At 42.1% G+C, this 27,373-nt stretch overlaps 1 protein-coding gene across 1 annotated transcript in view; it reads left to right on the top strand.

The window, feature by feature from the left end:
* The window catches only part of GTF2A1 (general transcription factor IIA subunit 1), a 34,078-nt gene extending 26,242 nt beyond the window's left edge, over nt 1-7,836 (top strand). The window contains exons 8-9 of the mRNA XM_029911491.1: nt 4,051-4,140; nt 7,700-7,836. Of these exons, the coding sequence (XP_029767351.1) occupies nt 4,051-4,140; nt 7,700-7,807 (198 nt within the window). The 3' untranslated portion in view covers nt 7,808-7,836. The remainder of the gene's footprint in view (nt 1-4,050; nt 4,141-7,699) is intronic.
* The last annotated feature ends 19,537 nt before the right edge of the window (nt 7,837-27,373 follow it).

Raw genomic sequence — 27,373 nt, 5'->3', positions numbered from 1 at the left:
CAACACATCTTGAAGAACACCAGTTACGGAAAAGGTAACTGTCTTTTTACTTCCAGATCACTAATGAAAATGTCAAATAGTATTGGGCCTGCTGAACCCCATAACCCCCACTCAGTGATAATTTCCCATTGAAAGTTATTTTTTGAGATCTCTTACTTGCCCAGTTGTTTATCCATTTAATGTGTGCTCTATTAATAATGTACAGTGCTAACTTTTAAATCAGAATGTCATGCAGTGCTAAGTCAAATGCCTTACAAAAGTTTGTAGTACATCTACAGTTACTTTTAACAACCATCAGGGTGCATTTGATTTAAATCACTAGTCAGGAAGACTCGATTTAATCATGGATTTCTACATAAAAGTGCTTTCTTGTTGGTTGATATAACCTTAATACATATTCTTCACAACTCAGAGGTAGATGTAGGTTTCATTTTTAGAAGGTACACACTATACATTTTTAAACCGTGATTTATATTGAAAACTTTTCAGATTACTTTTACAGCTATTTCAGAAAATGAATGATGGTTTGGTTATTTCATTTACCAGAAGTAATTGAAGCAGATATTTATGAAGTCATTGGGAGGTGAACTATCTCCAATTCAACAGGTTAATCATTAATATTTGGAGGATTTTCTTGCCATGCTGTATTAGGAGGAGAACATCACCAGACAGACATTTAAATGTTTTATTTAACTAAAACAACAACGTTATGTAGTCTGGATTTTTTTCTTCAACAGCAAACATAATATTTTAACAAAACAAGCATATGTCTCTCGCTTCTCACATTTATCTCCAGACTTCTTCTCCTTGTCCAGATCTTCCCCCCCCCCAACAATCTTCTATTCATTGAACTTTTTGAAACTTTTCACTTTTAGGGAGAGGTAAGGGATTGACTTTGTGTACACAAATTTGTAGAGGGACAACAGGGTTGAGGTCTGTTATTTCTCACCTCTATATATTATTTATTTATTTAAAAACACTTTTACTATTAACAAGCATGTTACCTCTGGGGAGACAAATCCACAGTTTGAGAAGTGCAAAACTAAGCATCTCTGATGGTATCTTCTAGACTGAGCACTGAGTCCCATTGGGTAGATAGAAAGATTAACCTAAATAATCTATACAGAAGCTTGTGGAACCCCATAAGATTGGGTCCCTAATCCATGAACTATTGGAACTCATTTACAAAACTTTTCTTAAACATTACATTAATATATTGTCTCATACTATAGAATTTCGATTTAAATGTAAAAAATGATTTTTTTAAAAAATAATTGATTTTTATCCACCGTCAACCATACTCGTAATCTCACCAAAGAATGAAATAGCCTTGTTTGACAAGACCTATTTTCTATAAGTCCTTGTTGACTGTCATGAGTTATGTTCCTGTCTTTTAATTCTTTATCAGTTGACTCCTGTATCAGCATTTCCATTCCCAGAATTCATATCCGGCTCCCTGGAGTATAGTTACCTGGGTTATCCTGCTTGGCTTTTTTGAATATTGACAAAATATTAGCATTGTTCCCGTCTTCTGGAATTTCACTGATATTAAGATTTATTAAATATAACCATCAGCAGACCAGAGATCTTCTCAGCATTATGTTGCTCTAGCCTCTTTTCACTGTTATCAAGCTGCTTTATAAGGAACTCATTCCAGTTCTGAGCATCAGATAGGTCACTTTAATACACCCACCATCTGTGAGGGTGGAGGAGGTAGGGCGTCCTCTGGTAAAAAGAAGCATGTTTTCCTTCTTGGATTGAAGAGAATACTATACCAGCTAATCAAGGGCTAATATTATGGTTTATGGGGTTTAAACTTGCCTTGCCCAGTGCCTCTTATAATTAACCCATAAAATGAGAAAGCAATGGCGAGGGAGTGTGAGAGACTTTTTCATAGAATCATAGAATATCAGGGTTGGAAGGGACCTCAGGAGGTCATCTAGTCCAACCCCCTGCTCAAAGCAGGACCAATTCCCAACTAAATCATCCCAGCCAGGGCTTTGTCAAGCCGGGCCTTAAAAACCTCCAAGGAAGGAGACTCCACCACCTCCCTAGGTAACGCATTCCAGTGCTTCACCACCCTTCTAGTGAAATAGTGTTTCCTAATATCCAACCTAGACCTCCCCCACTGCAACTTGAGACCATTGCTCCTTGTTCTGTCATCTGCCACCACTGAGAACAGCTGAGCTCCATCTTCTCTGGAACCCCCCCTCAGGTAGTTGAAAGCAGCTATCAAATCCCCCCTCATTCTTCTCTTCTGGAGACTAAACAATCCCAGTTCCCTCAGCCTCTCCTCATAAGTCATGTGCTCCAGACCCCTAATCATTTTTGTTGCCCTCCGCTGGACTCTTTCCAATTTTTCCACATCCTTCTTGTAGTGTGGGGCCCAAAACTGGACACAGTACTCCAGATGAGGCCTCACCAATGTCGAATAAAGGGGAACGATCACGTTCCTCGATCTGCTGGCAATGCCCCTACTTATACAGCCCAAAATGCCGTTAGCCTTCTTGGCAACAAGAGCACACTGTTGACTCATATCCAGCTTCTCGTCCACTGTGACCCCTAGGTCCTTTTCTGCAGAACTGCTACCTAGCTATTTGGTCCCTAGTCTGTAGCAGTGCATGGGATTCTTCCGTCCTAAGTGCAGGACTCTGCACTTGTCCTTGTTGAACCTCATCAGGTTTTTTTTGGCCCAATCCTCTAATTTGTCTAGGTCCCTCTGTATCCGATCCCTACCCTCTAGTGTATCTACGACGCCTCCCAGTTTAGTGTCATCTGCAAACTTGCTGAGAGTGCAGTCCACACCATCCTCCAGATCATTAATAAAGATATTAAACAAAACCGGCCCCAGGACCGACCCTTGGGGCACTCCGCTTGAAACCGGCTGCCAACTAGACATGGAGCCATTGATCACTACCCGTTGAGCCTGACGATCTAGCCAGCTTTCTATCCACCTTACAGTCCATTCATCCAGCCCATACTTCTTTTTAGGAAAAGGATGTTTCATGTTTTCAGTAGTGATTTATCAAGTAGCATTTAAAATATATGCTGTTTACATATGATTATAAAAACCCCTTCAAATGTCTCTGGAGCGTTCTCGGTATAGGCAAATGCCAAAGTCATTTTGGAAAATGGGACATGGGCACAGTAACATTTGGAGCTGCCCTGGGATAATTTATGAATACTGTGTAATGTACTGGTTATTGGGGTGTTTATTGTATGACTACATTGGCTTAGCTGAACAGGAATCTGTCTGATTAACACAGATAGAAAGAAAAAGAAGGGTTCAAGATAGGCCACCCCCAGCAAACACTACAATTGTTAAGGGACCATGTCAGAAACATTGGCTCTGAGGACTCTTGTATAATCTCCTGCTGAGTCTAGAGGACTGGTTTTAACCAGAAGGGCTTAAAGCCCAGAAACACAGAAGAAAAAAAGAACTATAGCAGGGGGGTTGTTGTCGGGGAGCCAGACTGAGACACAGGTATCTGCTGGGGTATCTGGAGATGCTAGGCCTGCCTAGGTTACCATCAGGGAATGGGTAGCTTTTGGGCAAGATAAACATGCATGTAGGCTATTTATTTTTTAAAAGCTTTGTTTCAGTTGGTAAAATAAACAATACTTTTGGTTTAAGAAGGCTGTCTGCTCACTATATTCACCACTGGTCACTGTCTCCTAAAGGGAAAAAATGCAGGTGCCCGAACTCAATCAGACCAACTAGGTAAGAACAGTTAGTATGTAGGATACGGTAGCCCAGATACAGTCTGGGAGTGGGAGAATTGCGAACTTTCAATCAAAGATGGGTAAAGGCAGAGACCTGACAAGTGAGGTGGTGCACTCTAGAGAGACCAGAAAGGGGACAGATGTCAAGCTAGCCCTGTAATCGTGACAGGCATATCAAGTTTTATCTCAAAGCTTCATTCTCCCCGCACTGAACCCCTCATTCATGTTATAACCAGAGCTTATTTTCATGCAAATGATCAAAATATCTATAATCTTTAATAGATGGGAGTCAGTTTATCATAAACTATTTGCAAATGTTTCTTTTAGGAGCCCCTTAATAGTGAAGATGATGTGAGTGATGAGGAAGGACAAGAGCTGTTTGATACAGAGAATGTTGTCGTATGTCAGTATGATAAGGTAAAATCTCTAAAAACAGAATTTTTATGAATGTTACTTTTCCTTGTTCCTCTTTCTCTGCTCCCCATCAAATCATGAATTTAAGCTGTATTTCAGTGTGTGTATACATGGGGCTATAAATATCTTAATATTTAGTGTGATCTGATATTGTATATTTTAACATGTGAAACGCTATATGTTTTCTATTATCTCCAACTTGTATGTCTGCTTGCTTCTTGAAACTCTGTTATAAGCAAGGCTCAGTTAAAATTAGTGGTTGAACTTATTTTTCTTCCAAACTGTCTTACCAGTGTGCCTGAAAAAGGATTACTTCTTTGGGTTGGCAAGTCTTGGTATGTCTTCATACACTGCTAACAAAAGTGTCAGTTGATGCCAGCTATGATGGGTTTTGTATGATGTGGACAGTTGTCCACTGAGACAAGAGACTAAACAGCCATCCAAAGAGAACAATCTTTGGCTGCTATAACTCTGGATGGGAAATCACAACACACAGCCTTTCTTTTCTACATTCAGCTAGCAATCCCCTAGGTAGCTAGGTTCCTATATAGTGGCTAGCTTTTTTTTAAGAGCCTTGGGCTGGAGATATGATATTGGGCAAATAAAAAATAAATAAATCATAAGATGTAGAAGCAGAAAACCCCAAACTCACTGCAGGTTATGATTGGTGAGATGTTCAGGTGGATTTCCCTCCGTTGTTTGGCTGAAGATTGGGTTCATAGGACCACAATGTATTGATTACATGAAAAAGACTCTTTTTACAGTGGAAAAAACTAAAACTTGAATGAAAATTTTTTTTAGACGTTTCAAAAAACAGGAAAAATACCTGAAGTTGTAATGTTCATTTACATCCAAACCCTAGACCCTGCTCTAATTGCAGATTCAATATGAGGGTAGATAGGCTGGTTGAATTTTGTTCCTATATTTTCTGGTGTTTTGAAGTAGGTTAGTGCTTAATCTTCTGAGCAGTATGGTTCTACTAGATATGTTCCAGTTTTGGCACTGCACCGTTTAACAATTTCACATGTGAACTACTGGTTTGGATAGCTTTATTAGACTCTTCAGAGGATGGGGCACACTTAATTAGACTAGAATGCAAATCCTCATTACTTGGCCAAGCAGGTTTTCACAAATTTACCTGTTAACATTTCAATCTGGTGCATTTCACTTCAGCTGTCATCTTTAATGATTTTTGGCTAATCTTGTGTTAACATACTAACAGAATCCACCAGAAAGTCTGCAAAGTAAAATAAGCTCCTTTGCCTGGCAAATAATAAACGTGAAACTTCACTTTCCTTTTGTGGAGGATAGTGATAAGTTAAGCTATTTGCGTGAGCGAGAAACTCTGGGGGGTCTTGGATAGTCACTACTCAGAACTTGACACACTTTCTCTTACATTACTGTTGTCAAAGAAAATATCCTTTGGGCAGCTGGGAATCTGGAAAATTGTGTGCTCAGGTGTTCTCTCGTTTACTATGTTGATGGGTAAAATATTTTGAATGGATGATGAAAAGCCTATTTATCCCTAAAATTACTATGTATGTTGAGCTAGTTGGGTGATTAATGTAATTTTTACCTTTTAAGATGCATGTGGCTAAACCCGCTTGCATGGTACAGTTTGGCCAGTGACTGTACACTTAAATACTATTTGGAATGAAAATAGGCCTGCAGTAGAACATATCATTTTAATCAAATTTTTACAAGATACCAGATATCCCTTGTGTGGGCATATTTAATTAATCAAGTCAATGTATAAAAGAAATAAATGTATACTTCATGTAGCTTGCAGCCAAAATTGAATGATCAGTGCTTTTAGTTGTACTGTTCTCACTGTATTCTGGGAACGGCCAGGTCTTTAATTTTTTTGTGATTCAGTTGATAATTAAATTCACTTAGGCCTGGTCTACACTAACACCCCAATTCGATCTAAGGTACGCAACTTCAGATCTAACGTAGCTGAAGTCGACATACCTTAGTTCGAACTTACCGCGGTTCAGACGCGGTCCACACGCGGCAGGCAGGCTCCCCGTCGACTCCGCGGTACTCCTCTCGCCGAGCTGGAGTACCGCAGTCGACGGCGAGCACTTCCGGGATCGATTTATCGCGTCCAGACCAGACGCGATAAATCGAACCCGGAAGTTCGATTTCCAGCCGTCGAACTAACGGGTAAGTATAGACCAGCCCTTAGTGACTCGTTTTGAAAGCCTTTTTTCTTACTGGTTTCCATAGTTACTAGTTTCTCTTGTTGGAGAGTCCAGTTCATTCTATTTTTATTTTAGACTACTTTTGCCTTAGGTGTCTCTTTGTTGTTACTGTTTCCTAAGGGGAAGACTTTTTTCTAAGGCACAAAGGCTAGTCAGGCACCCTGCTCCTACTTGTCTTTGAAAATCTCCCCTTATTTGTATCCTAGTAGTATCTGGAAGGATCAGGGCAAGGCATGCTATACATCAGGGGTTCTCATACTTCTTCTTTGAGGCCCCCCCTTACATGCTATAAAAACTCCATGGCCCACCTGTGTCACATCATCTGGTTTTCTGCATATAAAAGCCAGGGCTGGCGTTAGGGGCTAGTAAGCAGGGGGCACCACGAAGCTAAGTTTCTCAGGCTTTTGCTTCAGCCCCAGGTGGTAGGGCTCCGGGCTTCAGCCCCATGCTGTGGTGCTTCGACTTTCTGCCCTGGGCCCCAGAGAGTCTTAACGCTGGTCCTGTTTGGCAGACCCCCTGAAATGTGCTTGTGGCCCCCCCGGGGCCCTGGACCCCTGGTTGAAAACCACTGCTATACATGATGAAAAAGAAGCCCCGGACAGATTGCTTACAATTGACATAACTTAAAAAAAACCAAAACCTAAAATAAAAGCAAACTAATCAGGCATTCCCAATACAGTAGAACCTCTGAGTTACAAACTTACCAGTCAACTGCACATCTCCTTTGGAACTGGAAGTACACAAGCAGCAGCATAGACAAAAAAAGCAAATACGGTACAGTACTGTGTTAAACATAAACTACTAAAAAATAAAGGGAAAACAGCATTTTTCTTCATAGTAAAATTTCAAAGCTGTATTAAGTCAATGTTCAGTCGTAAACTTCTAAAAGAACAACCATAACATTTTATTCAGAGTTACGAACATTTCAGAGTTAGGAACAACCTCCATTCCCGAGATGTTAGTAACTCTGAGATTCTACTGTAAAAATGGATTTCTACATTCCCAGTTCCGACAGGAAAAGGGTATTCATTCATGTTAGAGATGGATAAAGATTAAATTACCTTCCTCGCTCTACCATAAAATGTGTTATGTGCCTTGGATTTCACAATTATTATGGATACAGGGTTTATTTATGGCTCCTGTGGGAACTTGCCCTTGGCTAGAAAATGAGCCACAAATGCTGCCAGATGTGCAGTAACACTGTTTTTTATGTCAGATCCTGGGTTTAGATCTCCATACAATCAGTTGTGACCAATCATTATCTGGATTTTCTTTTCCTAACTTGTCAATTTAGTCCTGAAGTTGCTACTTGTTTCTGATACAGAGTACTATTTCAGTATGTATATTTTGTTTTTTAGATCCATAGAAGTAAAAACAAGTGGAAGTTTCACCTCAAAGATGGCATAATGAATCTCAATGGAAGAGATTACGTATTTTCCAAAGCCATTGGAGATGCAGAATGGTGAAGTTTTTAAAACAAAAAACTAGAAAAAAAGAAAAATCAGAAAGGGTTGAGACTTGGACATAAACTTCAACCAAAACTTATGTCTGCACATCAGAAAAGAACAGTACAAACAAAACTACCGCAGCAAAGGTAGAGCGTGGCAACATAGACACTACTACAAATGGGCAAGCCATGGGACTGTAGCAGCTAGCATTGTCTGGGATACCTTAGGGATATCTTAATTATCAATTCTATATACAGGTACCTGCAGCTGGTAATTAGCATGTAAGGCTTTGTCTCCTCCTTCCTCCCCTTGGGTTAAGGTTTTAAAATTTCTTCCACTGAACTGAAAGAACTCTTCCCTTTTGATATACTCTTAGTATGACAATGCTTATGTGTACACAAATCTTTGTTTTGAACACTTCCTTTTGGTAGTGAGGGTGGTCAGAATATTGTTTGAACGGCATGCAGGCTTTGTACAGAAGAGTAAGAATTAAGGTGATACATTTTAATTATCTTGTATAACAAAAATATTTTTAATTCTGCTATAGTCATGTATAATTTTAACTACAGTTTTTTCTCAGTTCTTCTCCCATAAACAAATTCTCATTCCTAGCAGTTACAAAATGTAAAATGATTACTTATATTTTCCAGCCATTTCAATTTGACACGAATTACTCTTCTTTTCAAAAGTGCTGAGCACCTGTAGCTCCTTCTGAAAAATCAAACCACTTACTTTATTTTTAAATATATTCTTAGCATTTGAAGTGGTTCAGCCTGATGGAGCTCAGAGGACTCTGTGGTAGCTTTCCTTCATTTCTTTAAAAGATCAGTGTCTTGGAGACCTTGCAAATGAAAACTCCAGGTATTCTGATCTTAGTGTATGCATTCCTCTAACCACTTACAACATTTACAACCCAGGCATCCATGAGTACTATTGGACAAATACTACAGGAATGACTATAAATTGGATAAGGGAAGGTTTTATAATACCTTAGCTGAAGTTCTGCTAATCAGGAAACAGAGTTTAATTGTAAAATACCCTGTAATTTTTAAGTATATTCTTATTGACAAGTTAAGATGTGTTGCAGGTAATCTGTTTAAAATCTCCAGGTGACATGCAATTTTGGTGGTTTTTGTTTTTGTTCTTTTTAAAAGAAAGCATCAGTGAGGAAATAGTTTATTTTTTAGAGTAATGTAAGCAAAAAATTAAAATAGAGTGTGTCTTAGTAATGCAAAAATTAAGTCATCACATATGCTAAACCCTAACGTAATTTCACTGGTCTGAAAATGACATGTCATAAATAGCAAAAGGTTTTTGCTGTTGAAGGCAAACACATCTTTTCTTCATGTGGTGGTTCTGCTTGCAATCAGGCTTTCAGGAATGGCGTCCCTGCTGCAGCAGAGAAGAGGGAATTGGAATTATAGATCAGACATTTCCAACGAAGGAATGAGCATGCTTTATGTGGCTTCCCATTACAACTTAATAATGTTCTTACTAGCTACCTGAAAAGCAATGAAAAGAAGGCACAGGAAGGTAAATTTAACTCAAATTAGGGAGAACTGCAGAAGCAGAGACTTTACCCACTACTTCTTGGCTTTTGTTCTTGCAAAATGAAACTTTTTTAAAATTGTTTTTAACAAAATCACAAGTGTATTTAATCAGCACTGTATATTAACTGCCTTCTGTTTCCCTTACCTGTCTTTCTTTACTGACCTCCAAGTGCATTCATAGTCTCAGTAGCTTACAGGAAATTCACAGCACATTGCAAGGAAAAAATCTGAGCAGTTACATATGTTTTTGCACCTGTGGTGTCACTAAATAGAACGAAATTGTCCTTAATTCACATGTAGAGCCATATGTTTATTAGTAAACCACCTGGTCTGCATACATTGTAAATGTCATTAAAGTTCAATTTCTGGTGTTACTAACTCACAGGTAATTAATGCTGTAATCATTTAGGATACAAATTTGACTCTGGACTTCAAGGTATCTCAAGCTGAGTGGTGTTTTCTTTTTCTCTGTACAAAGCAGAAATTTTGTGGGTTTTTTAAATGTGCCACTGTACTTTTAAAGCATATGTGATTACAGTGAAATCAATTACTTATCAACTAATTATTGCCCTTGCTTCTCTTGTGTATCTTTGAGTAGTGTTGATGGCTATCACGAGTAGATTCATATCCTTTCAAATTACTTAAATATGGACTTAGAACAAATCCCATATGCTGCACAAATGAACCAATGAAACCCCTTTAGCTACAGATTCCTGTTTATACTACTGGAACCCAGATTACTGTACAAGATATTTAGTCTCTTCTTACATTTAGAGTCCTTCACCCACATGTTTAGAGCAGACATTACATAGCCTCTTTATTTATTTTAAGGGATACCACAGCTTTAAAGATTACTTAAATTTAGTTAATCTTGAAGGACGTTTAGAAACCATCTATACATGCACAGTGTCTTGCAAATTAATTATGGTATGCTTGGCAGATGAGGGTTTTGGTCTTTTAATACAAGTACCTGTGAAATCTTCTGAAAGCCAGTCAAATATAAACATACCAAACTGTGCTCTTATTGCTATGTCAAGTGTTCCTTTTTTAAATCAGAAAGCATGTTTTAATTTCATTTTATTGTAGCAGCTTGCTGTAAGAATGTAGTTTGCTTAATTTTATTATTGTACTTGAATTTTAATCATGGTTTTAATGTTGTAATTGAACAGACCATTTCATTAGGTTCCATAGAAACCATTCCTTTCAGAGGGCAAGGGATTCCCATGTTCATAGTTTTTAAATTATTAATTTTTTTTCTTGAAAGTAGAAAATAGACTTTTCATTTAAATAGTTCAGTATTATGAAGGCAATTAACGGTTTCAAGAGGGCTTATGTTTAGATTTGCACAGATAACAGAGCACCTTTTTTGACTCTAAGATGGATAAAATGGGGATGATAACTTCATGGTTAAAATATTAACCATGAGGGCTAATGGAAATTTACAGAGCAACTGGACAAAGTTGGGAGTCTTGTGCCTTCTCAATTTGCAGATATTCCTGCTTTGTCAGCATGATGATACTCGAGGTCTATTGGATTCCTGAGACGGTAGATGTCCTGCAGTGCTTCAGTCATAAATAAACATTTCAGCTCTAATTATATTGGCTTTTTAGTGTGTGCAATCATTTAATAAAAACATCAAAGTTGAAAAGGAATAAAAATGTTATTTGCTAAGAAGATAATAGAGACTTAGTCACATAAGGAACTTTATATTGGACTATTTAAATAAAATTTATAACTTTATTCTCTCCTGCCCCCAATGTTAGTGGCAAAATGTCTGAGGTTTCATCCACTTTTTTCCTGCATTGTAATTACAAGCTGCTTTTTGACCTGAGTAATTCTCCTAGCAACAGACCGTGATTTTACAAGTATAACGATTTTCATCGCAGGTTTATTCTCAAAGGGAATAGATTTGCTTCTGAAGCACAGTTGGTGGAAAAGAGCAAATAACATATTAAATGTGATATAACAGTTTTGTATCAGTGTTTTTTTCTTTTCTATTTTTGATGCAGTGTAAGAGTCAAGTAAAGTTTGCTGGGTTTTAGTTTTGTTTTGTGAAAGTAACTGTATCATCCATCAATACCCAAAAGCAATTATGTCACCATAAAACACTACCAGGATAAAATTTTGTTATTCCAATGCAGGAGAAAAATTAGACCCTTTTCACTAGAGTTCACTTTGAAGTTTGTCTTCCATTTGAAAAAGTTCCTTTGTTGTTGTTTTGCAGAATGCAATAAAATGTTTATTAGACCTGTGGCTTTAGGGTACTGCACACTGTGGATTTTTATTGGGTCGCCTTATACAGCTTTGCAATTTTTTATAAAGATTTAATTCAGAATTGTTTCAGATTTTGAGTTTAGTGGTTACAGAAGATGGGGAAACTTGTATGTTGTTACATTTGTGTCTTTAGTCTTGGTTTCCTATTATTCTGAGTGCCTGGGGCATATGTACAAGCCAGGCCTTTTCCCCTGCAAATCAAGCTACTGTTGCCTACTCTTTTTCATGGTTCACTTTTTAAAATTCAGTTTGGATTGGATATTGAGGACAAAAAGGAACTTTTTTAAACAGGAAGAACTATTTTGGATTAGCTACATGTGTAGCCATCTAAAGTTCACTTGTTCCAGCGTGCATTGGGTACTAATAAAAATATGGGGAAGGGGAATATCCTTTTTTGCTGTTCTGAGCTACTATTGTCAACTGCTGTTGTACATATACTGTTATGTGTAAGGGGGTAAATATATTTATTATGTTTGTAAAATTCATTCTGTACAATTGCAGATCAAGGTTGCTCTTCTGTGATATACAGGATATTATGTTTCAAAGGCCATGCTTGGAATACAATTAGAGAACTTAGTATTTTGATGTACTAAGACCTATTTTAAGTTTAATATTTTGCCTTTGCAAAAACTTTAATTAAAGATGTTATTTAAAAAATAAGCTTGCCATTTTATTTACTATTTTCTGATGCATTAAATAGTTAGACATACACAATTGTTTTAACTTGGACAGGATTCTGTAAGTATTTTCATAATCTAGTGAATTTTATTCAAAGCAAGAAAAACACAAATGTTGCCCTTTTAATCACTGAGGTGAACTTGCTGTGTAGTCTCTTCCATTTAACATGGCTCACAATGTTATGAGAAGTCAGTTTTCATTTTGAGGTTGGAGGTTCAAATCAGCACAAAGTCTTCTTTTGCTGGTAACCTAAGCAAGACTTACACCATGACCTTTAGTGAAGGAAAAAAGCTAATAAAATAGCCCAGTACACCTAGATACTTAGTCTGAAGAACTGGAAATGCAAGATGAGCTTTGGATGCAAAAAAATTTTCTGAACGTAAGTCCTATAGCTTTGGCAAATGTATTTCACTAGTGAAGTCAGTATTTCCAACCTGACCAGATGACATATCTTTAGTCCTTGGCAGAATGTAAGTCTCTTAAGGCTAATGATTACCTTGTATCAGCATCATTAAGCTTATTTTTAGATGATAGGACTCCACTCCAAAAGAAGTATTACTAGGGCTGTCAAGCGATTAAAAAAAATAATAGTGCGATTAATTGCACTGTTAAACTATAATGGAATACCATTTATTTAAATATTTTGGGTATTTTCTACATTTTCAAATATGTTGATTTCAATTAAAACACAATACAAAGTGTACATTGCTCACTTTATTTTTGATTACAAATATTTTGCACTGTAAAAAACAAAAGAAATAGTATTTTTCAGTTCACCTAATGCAAGTACTGTAGTGCAATCTCTTTATCATGAAAGTTGAACTTAAAAATGTAGAATTATATACAAAAAATAACTGCATTCAAAAATAAAACAATGTAGTTCTGTAGTTTCTGCATTGGAGTGTGGCTCTTTTAAGACTTCTGAAAGAATTCTCCACACCTTGCCCCTCTAAGATTTTGGAAGGCACTTCAGATTCTTAAACCTTGTGTCAAGTGCTGTAGCTATCTTTAGACATCTCACATTGGCACCTTTGCGTTTTGTCAAATCTGCAGTGATAGTGTTCTTAAAATGAACGTGCTGAGTCATCATCCGAGACTACTATAACATGAAATACATGGCCGAATGTGGGTAAAACAGAGCCAGAGACCTTCAATTCTCCCCCAAGGAGTTCAGTCACAAATTTTTTTTAATGCATTATTTTTTTAACAAGCGTCATCAGCATGGAAGCATGTCCTCTGGAATGGCGGCCGAAGTATGAAGGGGTATACGAATGTTTAGCATATCTGGCACGTAAATACATTGCAGTGCTGGCTACAAAAGTGCCATGCGAATGCCTGTTCTCACTTTCTGGTGATTTTTAAAATTAGAAGTGGGCAGCATTATCTCTCGTAAATGTAAACAAACTTGTTGTCTTGGCGATTGGCTGAACAAGAAGTAGGATTGAGTGGACTTGTAGGCTCTGAAGTTTTACATTGTTTTGTTTTTGAGTGCAATTATGTAACAAAAAAAATCTACATTTGTAAGTTGCATTTTCATGATAAAGAGATCGCACTACAATACTTAAATGAGGTGAACTGAAAAATACTATTTCTTTTGGTTTTTACAATGCAAATATTTGTAATCAAAAATAAAGGGGAGTACTGTACACTTTGTGTTGTACTCTGTGTTGTAATTGAAATCAATATATTAGAAAAAGTAGAAAAACATCCAAAATATTTAATACATTTCAATTGGTATAGAATATTCTATTGTTTAACAATGCGATTAAAACTGCAATTGTGATTAATTTTTTTAGTCACGATTAATTTTTTTGAGTTAATCGCATGAGTTGACTGTGATTAATTGACAGCCCTAAGTATTACATCTAGGAAGAATGTACCCAATACCTATAGAATGGGGGACTGTATCCTGGAAAGCAATGACTTTGGTCACAGTGGACAAGCAACTGAACATGAGCACCTAATGGATGCTTTGGCAAAAAAGCTAATGATCCTTGGATGTATAAACAGGTATACAGCATTGGTGAAGCCAAAAGAATATTACTATGTAGTGTATGTAGAAGTGTACGATTCTGGAGTCCACATTTTAAAAAAGTATGCTGAAAATTTGAGTGTGCGCAGAAAATAGTGACAAATTCTTAGAAAGCTAGAACAAATACCTTTCCTTGTAAGGAAGGATAAGATTTTATAATGGTGAAAGTTTGTTTTTCTTCCCATTCTAACCCCCACCCTCCCTGCACTCTTTCTTCTCAGCTGCATTTAGGTGCACAATCACAGGGAAAAAGTAAAATACTGTGATGTTAAAATTCACAAGTTTTGTTCTTCCAGGTGATTTTTCGCAAAATGCCTGTGCTGCCAGCTCTCATTTTAGGCATTTATTCTCACTGTGCTGTTGCTGATTTGAAAGGCAGAAGGTTGAAGTAATGTAGGAGATAATATGCTTTGGGATTTCATGGGATAATACTTACCCATCTGGTTCAGTCCATCTCCAAGAGCAACTGGATACACTGGAGGTGGCAGAAAGATGATAGACAAAGGAACATTCTTTCCCTGAAGTCTTCCTGCTGGATGTTGCAAATTAGAAAGACACCTGTTGCTGAGTCTAATTATCTTTTCTGTCATTTATACTACTTGCTCTATAACAGTGTTAATGTTGCTGTTATATGTCCAAAGGCCTAGGATACAGAGGAGCTATAGTGGTGAAACAGCTGGGGAAAGGAAAGTGAAATCTGAATGGTAAAGATCTGCACTTGCAGGACAGTCTGTAGCTCTGTCAGCTTCTGCTTTAAACATTATTTCATGGATCAACTCTTTGTTCTTTTTCCCTTTGAGAGAAGAGAAGGAAGAAGAGAAGATAGTGATCAGCCATAATAAAAATAACCCAGTCTCAAAGTGGAAAACAATCTATGCTCCAACTGGTAAGCTTGATCTGAGATGATGAGTTTGATTCTCATGTTTTGAAAGAGAAGGACTTTAAGTCTGAGACTATAAGGTTCATGCTACTAAAATTATATGCTCAGTTTATCTTTACTGACTGCTTCTGTGTAAGGAAAAACATGCTAGTATAGAAGCGTAATTACTAATCCTTATAATAGGAGTCATCAGCTCCCAAACAGCCCATCATCCACAATGATCTTGGTCTTCAGACAACCTGTGCCAGATGCGAAGAGGGAGGAAACTTGAGTGCTGATAGAGGAAAATGGAAACAGGGTGAAACAACAAATTCCTCTATGTTGCAACAGAATTAAAGGACAATAGAATCTTCCTATCAACCTCTACTGATTACCAAATCCAGGGTAGTAAACTGCTTCAATCCTGAGTGCCTACAGACTGCATCAGAACAACACGCAGCACTAGGTACTTCGAAGAACTATCATCCTACTTTGCTGAAAAGATTGTGCATATTCAGGAAGACTTCTCAAATAGCATAGATCTGCTCCCCCTATACCAAACAGTCTCATTTTTCCTGGAGTTCAGTACATTGACTAATCAAGAAATATTGAATGCCCTAGGAGTATCGACACTATAACAGTGAATCAGACCATGCTCTTCCTGACTTGTGAAGTCATGAGCAATAGTCCATGCATCATTCATTCAAGTAAGGACTCTTCCCTTCTTCCAATCACGCAATAGTTCAACCAACATTGAAGAAACTCACCTCAAATACATCCGTTCTAGCCAACTACTGCACAGTAACAAAAACCTCCTTTTCCTGAGCAAGCTTATAGAGAAGCTAGCCAAAGGACAACTCTAAGCTTATCTAACTGAAGCTAATATTCTAGGCCTGGATTCAGGGCAGGACATAGACTGAAACCACTCCCATGCTGCCCAGCTATGGAGGATCTTAGGCCTCCCTAGCAGGATGACTGTCCAGTTCCCCAGGAAGCCTGTCTGACAAAGCTCCTGGGCTGGTAAGCTAGGCAGTGCAGGTGATTTCCAGGGAGCACATTTTGTGCTGGAAACACCTAAAATGTCCCTGCAATTAAATACTTCAGAATTTCAGTCCCATTTAAAAAATTGAGGGTGTTCTTTTTTGGAGGGGGGGGGGGGCTTTTTGTCCTATTTAGGATTCATTTTTTTCTGAAAGTTTTTTTTTTTTTTTTGTTTTGTTTTTTTGGCTCAATGGAAATTCCATTTTCCAGACAGCTCTGCTCTGTAGTGTGTCAAGCCAAGAATCAGGTTAGGCTATGCAATAAAAATGTTTCTTTAACCTGTAAATTCCTTGGCACACATTCACTATATATCATACAAGGCTAAACATGCTGTCAGCCCTGAAATAATAGATAGGTTTATACCTAAAGTGTTATAGTGACTGCTAGTAAAAGCACTTCAGCTCTATAGGGAGAGATGGCGCTGTTTACATAGCACTGAACCAATGCCGCCAGGTGATGTGCTACTAACGGTGCCATCATTTGGATGAGAAATGTAACCATGGCCCTGACCACTGCAGACCATTAAAAATCCAATAATTCTTCTTCGAGTGATTGCAAATGTCCACTCCACTGTAGGCAAGTGCACAACCAGCCCACAGTTGAAGGAGAGGCTTGAGCGCCCTCTGCTGCCACATGCTGCTGTATGCAGGTATAAATTGTGGATCCAACCCTGAATCCCACCGTTCCCCTTTGTTGGAGCGATTACAGCCTTGCTATTGCAAGTTATTCCCTCATTCCTTGTAAAATATATCCAGTTTTTGGTTAGTGTAGTTTAGTGGTTCTCAACATATTTACCATTGTGGGCTACAAAGTGAAGAGGCACAAATCTCATCTAGGGACTTGGTACCTCACTCTGCAAGATCCCTCGTACCAAAGCCTTCTAAAGGCAAGCTATCTGGGAGTGATACTGAAAAAAGACACTCCCCAAAACAGGCTTCAGCTAAAAAGGGGTCGTCAACTCCAGAACCTAAGTAAGGTCCATCGAGTCTGATCCCTGAACTATCTAATACAGTTTCTTTGCGTTATCTCCTGGTACCGCGGAGATGAATTATGTTATCGGTACCATCAACAGTGGAGGCATACGCAGCAGCTAGAGAACTACTTAACCTTTTGGTGCCAGTTTCTCCGACAGTGTAGGAAGTCTTTCAACCAATACTGGTGCCTAAGGACCCCACTCCAGCTGCTCGGAAGCTTGCAGTGCCAATACCTTCTATGCTTTCCTGGCTTTGGAAGACTGTACCGTTAAGGGGCAAACCAGCTATGATTTCTCTGGAACCTCCATCCCTGGGCTCTAGTTGTTTCTCTCAGTTACAGTCAGCTTCTGCCCATTATCAGAAATCTCAGATTCTTTGTCTTTTTCAGACTCAAAGACTGGGTTCTCTGTCCCAGCCTACACAGGATATGCAACCTTCATTGGGAACTTATGCCCCATGGTTTCTGCAGCAGCCTCAGCAATGGCCACAAGATGAGGGACAATGGTCCGGTCAGGGATGGGTCCCAAGACCGTGTCAATGGCCTTTTTGGTTGCCGTGGGTTTCTCCTCCTCCCCCTCCTCCCCCAAACTGCCACACCTTCTCAGCCACCTCAGTCTGTCTCCGCAGGTGCACATCAAAAGCATCAGCATAGAAGGAAACATCTTCCTATCATCAATATTGGGGCCTGTGTTGAGCAGGTGGAAGCCACCCTAGCGGCTCCTCCAGCAAAGGAAATACAGCAAGCTCTGCTATATCATCCAGGTGCTTCCTCTTCCTCTTCACCAGATGAGGTGGTAGAAGCAGTGAGCAACTCTTCCGATGATCGAGCTCACCAGGACTTGTTAAAAACAGTAGCCTTGGTCCTGAATATCCAAGCTAAGGAGGTCTGTGAGAAATCCAGAGCTGGTGGATATTTTGGTTTCAGCAGGGTCCACCAGGGTGGCTCTCCCGATTTAATGAGGCTATTACAGAGCTGATAAAGGCATTATGGCAGATCCTGTCTCTGCCTTCCCCCAACAAAAAGAGTGGATGGAAGATATTATGTCCTGTCTAAGGGATTTGAGCATCTGCGCACACGTGCCCATTGGCCTTAGTAGTTGCCACAGCTAATCAATGCAAGAGGCAAGGACACCAGGTATCAACACCAAAAAGGAAGGACTCTCAGAAATGGGATCTTTTTGTTCGGAAACTTTATTCTACAGCTCAGGATTGCAAATAACACACACTTGTCAGTCACAATGACCTCACTTTACAGGATAATATATTGAAGTTCAAGGGTAGGGTACCAGACTACTGAAGACAGGAATTCACTGCAATGGTGGAGAAGGGCAAGCTAGTGTCCAGAACAACTCTTCAGGCCAGGCTGGATGCAGCTGATGTCATGGCATCTGCCATGAAAACCAGTTACTTACCTTTCGTAACTGTTGTTCTTTAAGATGTGTTGCTCATGTCCATTCTAGGTGTGTGCGAGCCCACATGCGCAGTCATTGGAGATTTTTGCCTTAGCGGTATCCATAGGCCGGCAGTGGCGCCCCCTTGAGTGCTGCGCTCATGCGCTGGTATATCAGGCTCCGCTGACCTGACACCCTGTTAGTTCCTTCTTGCCATCAACTCCAGCAGAGGGGCAGGAGGGCGGGTAATGGAATGGACATGAGCAACACATCTCTAAGAACAACAGGTATAAAAGGTAGGTAACCACTTTTTCTTCTTCGAGTGCTTGCTCATGTCGATTCCATTCTAGATGACTCACAAGCAGTGCCAATGGAGGTGGCTCAGAGTTCACGGTGTTGCAGCTTGCAGCACTGCCCTGCCAAAGCTAGCATCATCCTGGGTCAGCGCATAATGGGATGTAAATATGTGGACAGATAATCAGGTAGCAGCTCTACAGATCTCTTGGATGGACACCTAAGCCAAGAAGGCCTCTGATGACGCTTGTGCTCTAGTCAAGTGCACTTTGACTATCGTCAGTGGAGGCACACTTGCAAGCTCGTAGCAGTATAGGATGCAGGCTGTGATCCAGGACAAAATCCTCTGAGATGACACTGGGCGACCTTTCATGTTGTCTGCCGCTGCAACGAACAGTTGTGTTGACTTATGGAAAGGCCGTGTCCTGTCGATATACAAGGCCAGCACCCTCCAGACATCCAGGGCATGTAACCTGCGCTCCTTTTCAGAACTATGGGGCTTCAGAAAGAAGACCAGTAAGAAAATATCCTGGCCGGAATGAAACTGAGAAACTACATTGGGCAGGAACAATGGGTGTGGCCGCAACTGAACCTTGTCCTTGTAGAACACCATATAGGGCGGTTCCCACGTAAGCACCTTGAACATGGACACTCTGCAGGCGGACGTAATTGCCACCAGGAACGCCACCTTCCAGGAGAAAAGGAGAAGAGAGCAGGAAACTAGAGGCTCAAATGGAGGTTTCATGAGCCTCAACAGCACAAGGTTCAAATCCCAGGGAGGGACCGGATCCCGGAAGTGTGAGTAAAGACACTCCAGACCTTTCAGGAATCAGGCCATCATGTGGTGAGCGAAGATCGACCTGCCTTGGAATGGAGGATGGAAAGCCGAAATAGCAGCCAGGAGGACCCTGACTGACAACAGTGACAATGACAAGCCTTGGAGCTTGAGGTGCAGGTGATAGTCCAGGATCACCTGCAGGGAGGCCTGCTCAGCCCGGACATGCTGATCCGAGACCCAGCACGTAAACCGTTTTCACTTTGCCCGATAGGTCGTTCTGGTGGAGGGCTTTCTACTACCCAGCGCAGGACCTGTTGCACTCAGGTTGAGCATTCCCGCTCGTCCACATTTAGCCACACAGCAGCCATGCTGTCAAATGCAGAGCCTTCAGATTCAGGTGCAGGAGACTGCCGTGATTCTGAGACAGCAGGTCCGGCCAGAGAGGGAGTTGGAGTTGCAGTGCTTAGGCTACCAAAAGGTCCAGCAGCGTGCTGAACCAGCCCCCAAGTTGCCTCGACAGCACTATCAGGATAACCCTTGCCCTGTCCCGCTTGATTTTCACTAGGACTCTGTGGATCAATGGCACTGGCGGGAAGGCGTACATCAGGGCCCCTGACCATGGAAGTAGGAAAGCGTCTGACAGTGAACTCGTCTATCCCCTGGAGCGAACAGAACATGTGGCATTTCCTGTCCTGGCAGGATGCAAACAAGTCCACCCGGGGAGTGTCCCACTTCCGGACTGACCACATCGGTACAGGGGCCATGTGGCCCAACAACCGCGGGCAGGTGTGAGCCATGGTAAGCAGGCAGCTCCTCACATGGGAGATCAGATCCAACATGGCCTGAAAACATGCCTCTGTGAGGAAGGCTCTGGCTCATGTGGAGTCGAGAACTGCTCCAATGAATTCTATGCATTGGACCGGCCTTAAGGTGTATTTTTTTTTCCTCATTTATCAGCAGGCCAAGCTCGTGGCAGGTGGAACACACCAGATCGAGGCTTCTCTGCATTTGGTTACAGGACCTGCCCCTGATGAGCCAGTCGTCGAGGTAACCGAAGTGGACCCCTTGGCATCTGAGGGAAGCGGCCACCAGCGCCATACATTTGGTAAAAACCTTTGGGGCTGATGAGAGGCCAGAGGGGAACGCCATGAATTGGAAATGACATTCATCCACTATAAACTGGAGGAAACGCCTGTGACTTTAGAATATAGAGATGTGGGAATAGGCATCCTTCAAGTCGAGGGTGGCGTACCAGTCTCCCGGATCCAGGGAGGGGATAATGGAGGCCAGGGAGACCATGCGAAACGTCAACTTTTTGAGAGACTTGTTGAGGCTACACAGGTCCAGAATGGGCCTGAGGCCCCCTTTTACCTTTGGGATTAGGAAGTAGTGGGAATAAAATCCCTTTCCCCTCATGTCCCGAGGGACCTCATTCCACCGCCCCCAGGTGGAGGAGATTCTCGACCTCCTGAACGAGGAGTTGCTTGTGATAAGGGTCCCTGAAGAGGGAGAGGAAGGAGGGGGTGTGGGTGGGAGGGAGGGATGGCCAAAAATTGCAGGATATAACCGGGAGACGCTATATCTAGCACCCAGCAGTTCGAGGCGACTTGGGACCAGGCCAAACGGAAGGGGCACAGATGGTTGAGGAAAGAGCAAGGTGGATCCTGGATGGTGACTGGGGCATCGCTCTTGACCATACCCTCAAAACTAATGCTTCTGGCCCCCGGAGTGTTTTGCTGGACTGGGCTGCATGGATGAACGGGAGGAAGAGGGGCGACAATCGCTGAAACTAGCGTCCCTGTCCCTTCTTGCAGGCCCCTGGTGAGACTGTCAAGGCTTAGGCAGCAGGGGTGGCCAGAACCGCTTCCTTGCAGGCTGCGGTGTGTGCATTCACAGCGAGCGAAGGGTGGCCCTGGTGTCCTTCAGCCAATGCAGCCCCTCATCAGTCTGGTCTGAAAATAGACAGTTCCCATCAAACAGGAGGTCTGGGATGGAGTCTGCATTTCTTGGGAAAGACCTGCAGTCTGAAGCCAGGAGCTGTGCCTCATCACCACCGCTGATGCAACCTCCCTGGCTGCCGAGTCCGCTGTGTCCCATACCATCTGGAGGGAGCACCTGGCAGTTTTGCCAGTGCGAGCTGTGCGGGTGAGCAGGACGAAGAGAGGCGACAGTGGCTGAAACTAGTCTCTCTGTCCCTTCTTCTTGCAGGCCCCTGGTGAGACTTGTCAAGGCTTAGGCGGCCGAGGCGGCCAGAACTGCCAAATTCTTGGGACAGCCCCTGTGGAAGGGACTCCTTGAACTTATGGAGGGAATCCCATAAGTTAAAGTTGTAACTGCCCAAGAGGGCCTGATGGTTTGCCACCTGGAACTGCAAACTGGCTGTTGAATAAATCTTTCTTCCAAACAGATCCAACTATTTTGCCTCTTTATTTTTGGAAGTCAAACTGGTATGCCCTTGTTTGTCTCTTTCATTGGTCACAGAGACCACCAGTGAGCCCGGGGGAGGGTGAGTATAGAAGTACTCGAACCCCTTGGCTGGGACAAAGTACTTCTTTTCAGCCCTTTTTGAGGTGGGAGGGATGGAGGACGGAGTTTGCCAGAGACCCTTGGCAATCTTAAGGAGACCGTCGTGCACCGGTAGTGTGGCACGGGTTGGGGTGGAGGCTGACCAGATGTTAAACAAGGTGTCCGTCTGCTCAGCCATTTTCTCTACCCCCAGGCCCAAGTTCTCGGCCACCCGTCGCAGCAGGGCCTGATGTTCTTTGAAATCGTCTGGCGGCTGGCCCTCGAGGGTCCCGCAACCACCTTATCCGTGGACGAGGTTGATGATTGTACCATCGGGGGAAGTTGCAGGGCATCTTCCACCATGGGGGAGGGAGGCTTTTAGGAGTGGGCGATGTTCCTCTGCTCTGACTACGGGGTGTGCACCGAGCCCGGTGCCATTGGTGCTGCCAGCTGCTGCTCTGAGGTGGTGGCCAATGAGCGGTGAGAAGGGGGCATCGCCACAACCAGCATTCCTCACGTGCCCCAATAAGGCCACTGCACCGTCCACTGGCCGTACTGCCAAGTCAGCGCCGTCGACGTCAACGCAGCCTCGGGTGCCCATTCGCTCTGATGCAAACTAGGCGAGGGGCTGAATTGGGCTTCTGTGCCAGAGGAATCCTCTTCCAGTGACCACGGTGGGGCTGTCGACACCTGGGTCTGCTTGCTGGACGTTGCCGTTGGGGACCGGTGCCTGGAGCAGGGTGATTGGTGGCTGGTATCGAGGGGACAACTGGGACCTGTGCCTGCAAGACGATCTGCAGGAAGGTGAGCGGTTGGTAGTATGGTGACCGGCGTCTTGCTGTAGGCGATCCGTGTTTAGATGGCGGGAACCGGGACCATGGCACTAGAGTTTCGTCTCTGGGGATTAGTGGCGCGCCACTGTCTCCTGAGAGATCTTAGCAGTTCGCTTACCCTCGTGGGGAGCCTTTCCTTGTTCCTGGGGCACGGGCTGAGGCCTATGCTCTCTCAGCGCTGGGGGAGCCTGTGAAGGTGTCAGTGCCGCTAGGGTTTTGGGTCCCATGCCGCTCCCGGGAGTTGGTGGTGGACCTTTCACAGGGCTAAGGGCCCCGGCTGGAGGAGTGCAAGCGCGTGGCTCTGGAGTGGCTGGGTGGCCCGAAGTGGGTCCTTTGGCCCATGGCCCTTTTTGCTCAGTGCTGGGGTTTTAGACTTCTTTTGGGCACCGGTGACGGGGAAACGGTGCTGGGCAGAGCCCAGTCATGGGGCACATTGCGCGCCGAGGTACTCAGCGAGTCCTGGTGGGGCTGCATGGAGGCCAGACGCAGAGCGAACTCCATGAGGAGAACCTGAAGCCGAATATCCTGAGTAGGGTCAGGTGTGCTCTGTCCTTTATACCTGCATGCAGTAGCACGTGGCAGCAGAGGGTGCTTGAACTGCCCTTACAGGTATCGCTGAGGGGGGAAAAAGATATCCAACAATCGTGTGCTGGCATGCACTCACCTACAGTGGGATGGCCATGGGCACACATCTCAAAGATCAACAGTTATGGAAAGGTAGGTAATCGTTTCTTCTTTTAATAACAGTGGGTGTGTTAGCTTAGATAATCTGATTCAGCCTGTCAATCTAAATTCTTCTTAAAGTGTTGACATAGCCTTGTGCTTTGTTTTCTATCCTAACTTGTTGCTGTGTGCTGTTAAAGTTGCCACCTTCTGCCCTGAGGTGGCTGCATAGATGGATGTATAAAATAATTTTAGGATGGATGGCACCAGATAAATGTTAGCATTAGTAAAGCTAAGGTAAATTAAAAATGACAGTTTTTAAAACAAATGTTGAATGGTGAGGTCGAGAGAACATTTGAGACTAAGCTGGGGGCTACAGGAAGATAGATACAAATAATATAGATGGATTTTTAAAAACCTAAATAGAGACATTGTTAAGAGAATCTATTTGCAAGCAGAGCTAGGAGTAAGGCAGCGCATCAAGTGATTTATCAGGCTTCTATAGTGAGTGGGTAGGCTCACTCCCAGACCAACTTGGTCCCAATCCCTCAAGATCCCACTGCTTTACTTTTTTCACAAGCTCTTTAATTGGTCACAGTAGTCAGTCAAAGCAGTAAAAGTGTCTACAGGCAAGCATAGTGGTGAAAGGAGTTGGCAGGCAGGTTATTTTTCAGACAAATCTGATTGCTGATAATGTAATTACAACTGATAACTTTCATACCCTACCCCCTTAGCTCTCCTTACCCTACCAAAACACCATGAGCTTCTGGGCCCTCCAAAACTATTTACAAGACCCTGCTAAAAATGTTCATTTGCCCGTAAGACTGTTTCCATTTACCCACTGCATACTGGATTGTGCCTTCCCACTGGAAAACACACTACAGTTGTGATGCCACTGTTTAACGGTGGAAATCCAAAAGGCTATATTCAGTCATAGGCCAATAGTCTTATTCACTCCCTTGGCTGGAGATTTTCGGATGCCCAGTATAGGAATACATTGCATAATGATTTACTTTGTAACAATCAGATTTTTTCATTTATTGGCATGTCATTAATGGGTTTAATCAGGTGAAGATTAGGAGCATGCTGAAAGTAATTATTTTATTTACCACAGATTCCTGTAGGCAGCAGCAGCACATACATGATCTATAGTATTCTTATGTTACTTACAAAACCAGAAGCAGAGCTGTTCAAATGCCACAACGATCAGTTTTTGAACTCTCCTCTGTTTGGAGTATGAACTTGGTACAGTTTGAAAATCAGGCAGTGTCGCAATTAAAAAAAAAAAAAAAAAAAAAAGGTCCAGTCAGTGACAAGTCACAGTGAAGGTAACATTCTTGGGAAAAGCCTGCAGAGATGTCGATTAACTATTACATTATTGGTTTTCATTTGTTGTCCCTTGGTGCTAGCCACCAAGATACTTTGGTGCCTAAATCCTACTTTTTAGGTACCACTGTGCACCACAAAACTCCAGTTCAGCTGCTGTCTAACCCTGTAGGCTCCAAAGATGCCACTAAGTCAGCCTGTTCTGCCAGCCTGGGTCCCCTTTACCTGCCCTTGCTGGGTTAGGCTCACAAGCCTCTTCCAGCCAAGCACACAGGCAGGGCCACACCCAGCTGCACAGAGAGACAGAGATCCGCTTTGGTGCCCACTCCCTTTAAGGGGTACAAACCCAAAAGTTTTATGAAATTTGCCCCCTTCCTCAATGTGGAGGGAGATGTGCACAACTTCTTGCCCCTCCAGTTAGAAATTACATAAACTGGGTTATATTATAAATAAGAAATAAATGTATTAACGACAAAAGGTGAATTTAAGTGAATATAAGAGAGAACTGACAGAACAAAGCACATTACTGAGCAAATAAACCAAAGTACGCAAGCTAAGCTCAATATACTTAAGAAACAGGTTACAAAATAAAATTTCTTACCCTAAATGTTATTTTAGGCCAGTTGCAAAGTTTCTGTGATTCAGCGTTCCAGTTATATTTCTTTTCAGACTGGACCCCTGTCTCAGTCTGTACTCCCCCGCTGCCTTCCCTTCAGGTGGCTTTAGCAGTCTTTCTTCTTGGTCAGACAGGCCAGGGAGAGGAGGAGCACTGTTTGCCTTCCTCCCCACCCTTAAATAGGATTTACATAAGGCAGGAATCCTTTGTGTCCCAAACTTGACCCCCCTTCCTTGCCAATGGAAAGTTACAAGAAGTCCTAGGTAATGTTTAGTATCAGTGTCAAGACTACCTGACTCTGTAGTATCACAGCATCCATGAGTCAGTGGCAGTATGGAGCATCTGCAGGAAGGCCAAGCCTTTTCACAGTCCATTGTCCTCGCTGATGGGTCATCAGCCCTGTCTGGCTTTTCCATTGTTGTACCTGAAGTGTTAGCAGGGGGTGTCACCCAAAGTAGCATAGTTGAAATACAGATACATAGTCAATATTCCTAACTTGAGATACAGAAATGATACAGGCATACAAATTGGATAATCTCATTCAGTAAATTAATACCTTTCCAATGGTATCTTACAATACCCAACTTGCATAAAATACATCTCAGTTATGTCATATTCATATCATAAGCATATTTTAATAAATATGGAGTGAAACGTCATAGAAGTATGTAGCCTTGCTAATACCTAGTACTGAAAAAGCTGGATACAGCAGATCCTGGATTTCCTCTTCATTCCAAGAATTCTTCCCAAAGAAAACATCAACCGATAATTAGAAATCTTTTCAAATTATAGTTAGCTTTAAAATCCCCTTGTGTAAACAATAAAAAGGATTGGTTCTGAGCTTTCATTCTTGCAACTGGAAAAACGTCTTATGATGGGACTGTCACACACGAGGCCCTGAAGTCTGTAACAAGGCAAGTGCAGTAGCGGAATGATGCTATGTGTCAGAATTAGCCAAAGCCAATAAGATGCCTGCTGGTTCCACCATCCTTATTTGGATCAATTGGCAGCCTGTCTTGGAAGGTGGGTAACATTTTTGTTGCAGAAAAAGAACCATTATGTACCTGACAGTAACTGGTTCTTTGAGATGATGTAGTCAACATCAATCCCACTGTAGTTGTCCATGTCTGAAGAGGTCTGGATATATCCAAGGTGTAGTGTTTTCCTCCCCTTGTGTGGAATATGAATTTGAGAAGAACACAGGTAAGTTGATTGATTTCAAGTGGAACTCTGAAACATCTTTGGTGACGAATTTTGCATGAGGTCTCAAAATTACCTTGCCTTTATGAAAGGACGTATATGGAGTCTTCTGATCAAAGTGATGGCTGCCAGCAAAACCATTTTGAGAGTAAGATGATGGATGCGGCACTTAGAGGGGGACTTCATAAGTCTATGATGGATGATGATGAGATCCCATGCTGGAGTAAGTTCTCTAACTGGTGGCTGAATCTGCATGAGGTTCTTAAGAAATTCTGACCCTGTTGAATGAGCAGATCGAGAGCAACTATTGGTGGATAATATGCTGAGCTTGCTGCCAGCTGAACTAAACAAGAGCCCAGAGTGCTTTAACTGTGCAAGTCATCCAGAATCTTTAGTATTGGGGCCTGCACGAGGTTCAAGGGGGTGTTGGACTGCCCACATCAAGAGCCTTTCACATTTAACGCAGTAAGTTTTCCTCATGGATAGCTTCCTGCTCTGTGCCTGGATCTCCAAACAGTCTCTTTCTGTGAACTCAACCAGCCAACATCCAGGCTGTCAGCAGCAATTTCA

The sequence above is a fragment of the Terrapene carolina genome, unplaced genomic scaffold, assembly GCF_002925995.2.
Source record: "Terrapene carolina triunguis isolate 2854851 unplaced genomic scaffold, T_m_triunguis-2.0 Scaffold96, whole genome shotgun sequence".
Taxonomy (NCBI): domain Eukaryota; kingdom Metazoa; phylum Chordata; order Testudines; family Emydidae; genus Terrapene; species Terrapene triunguis.
Note: the sequence above shows the minus strand (reverse complement) of the source record. Positions and strands in the feature narration are given on the sequence as shown.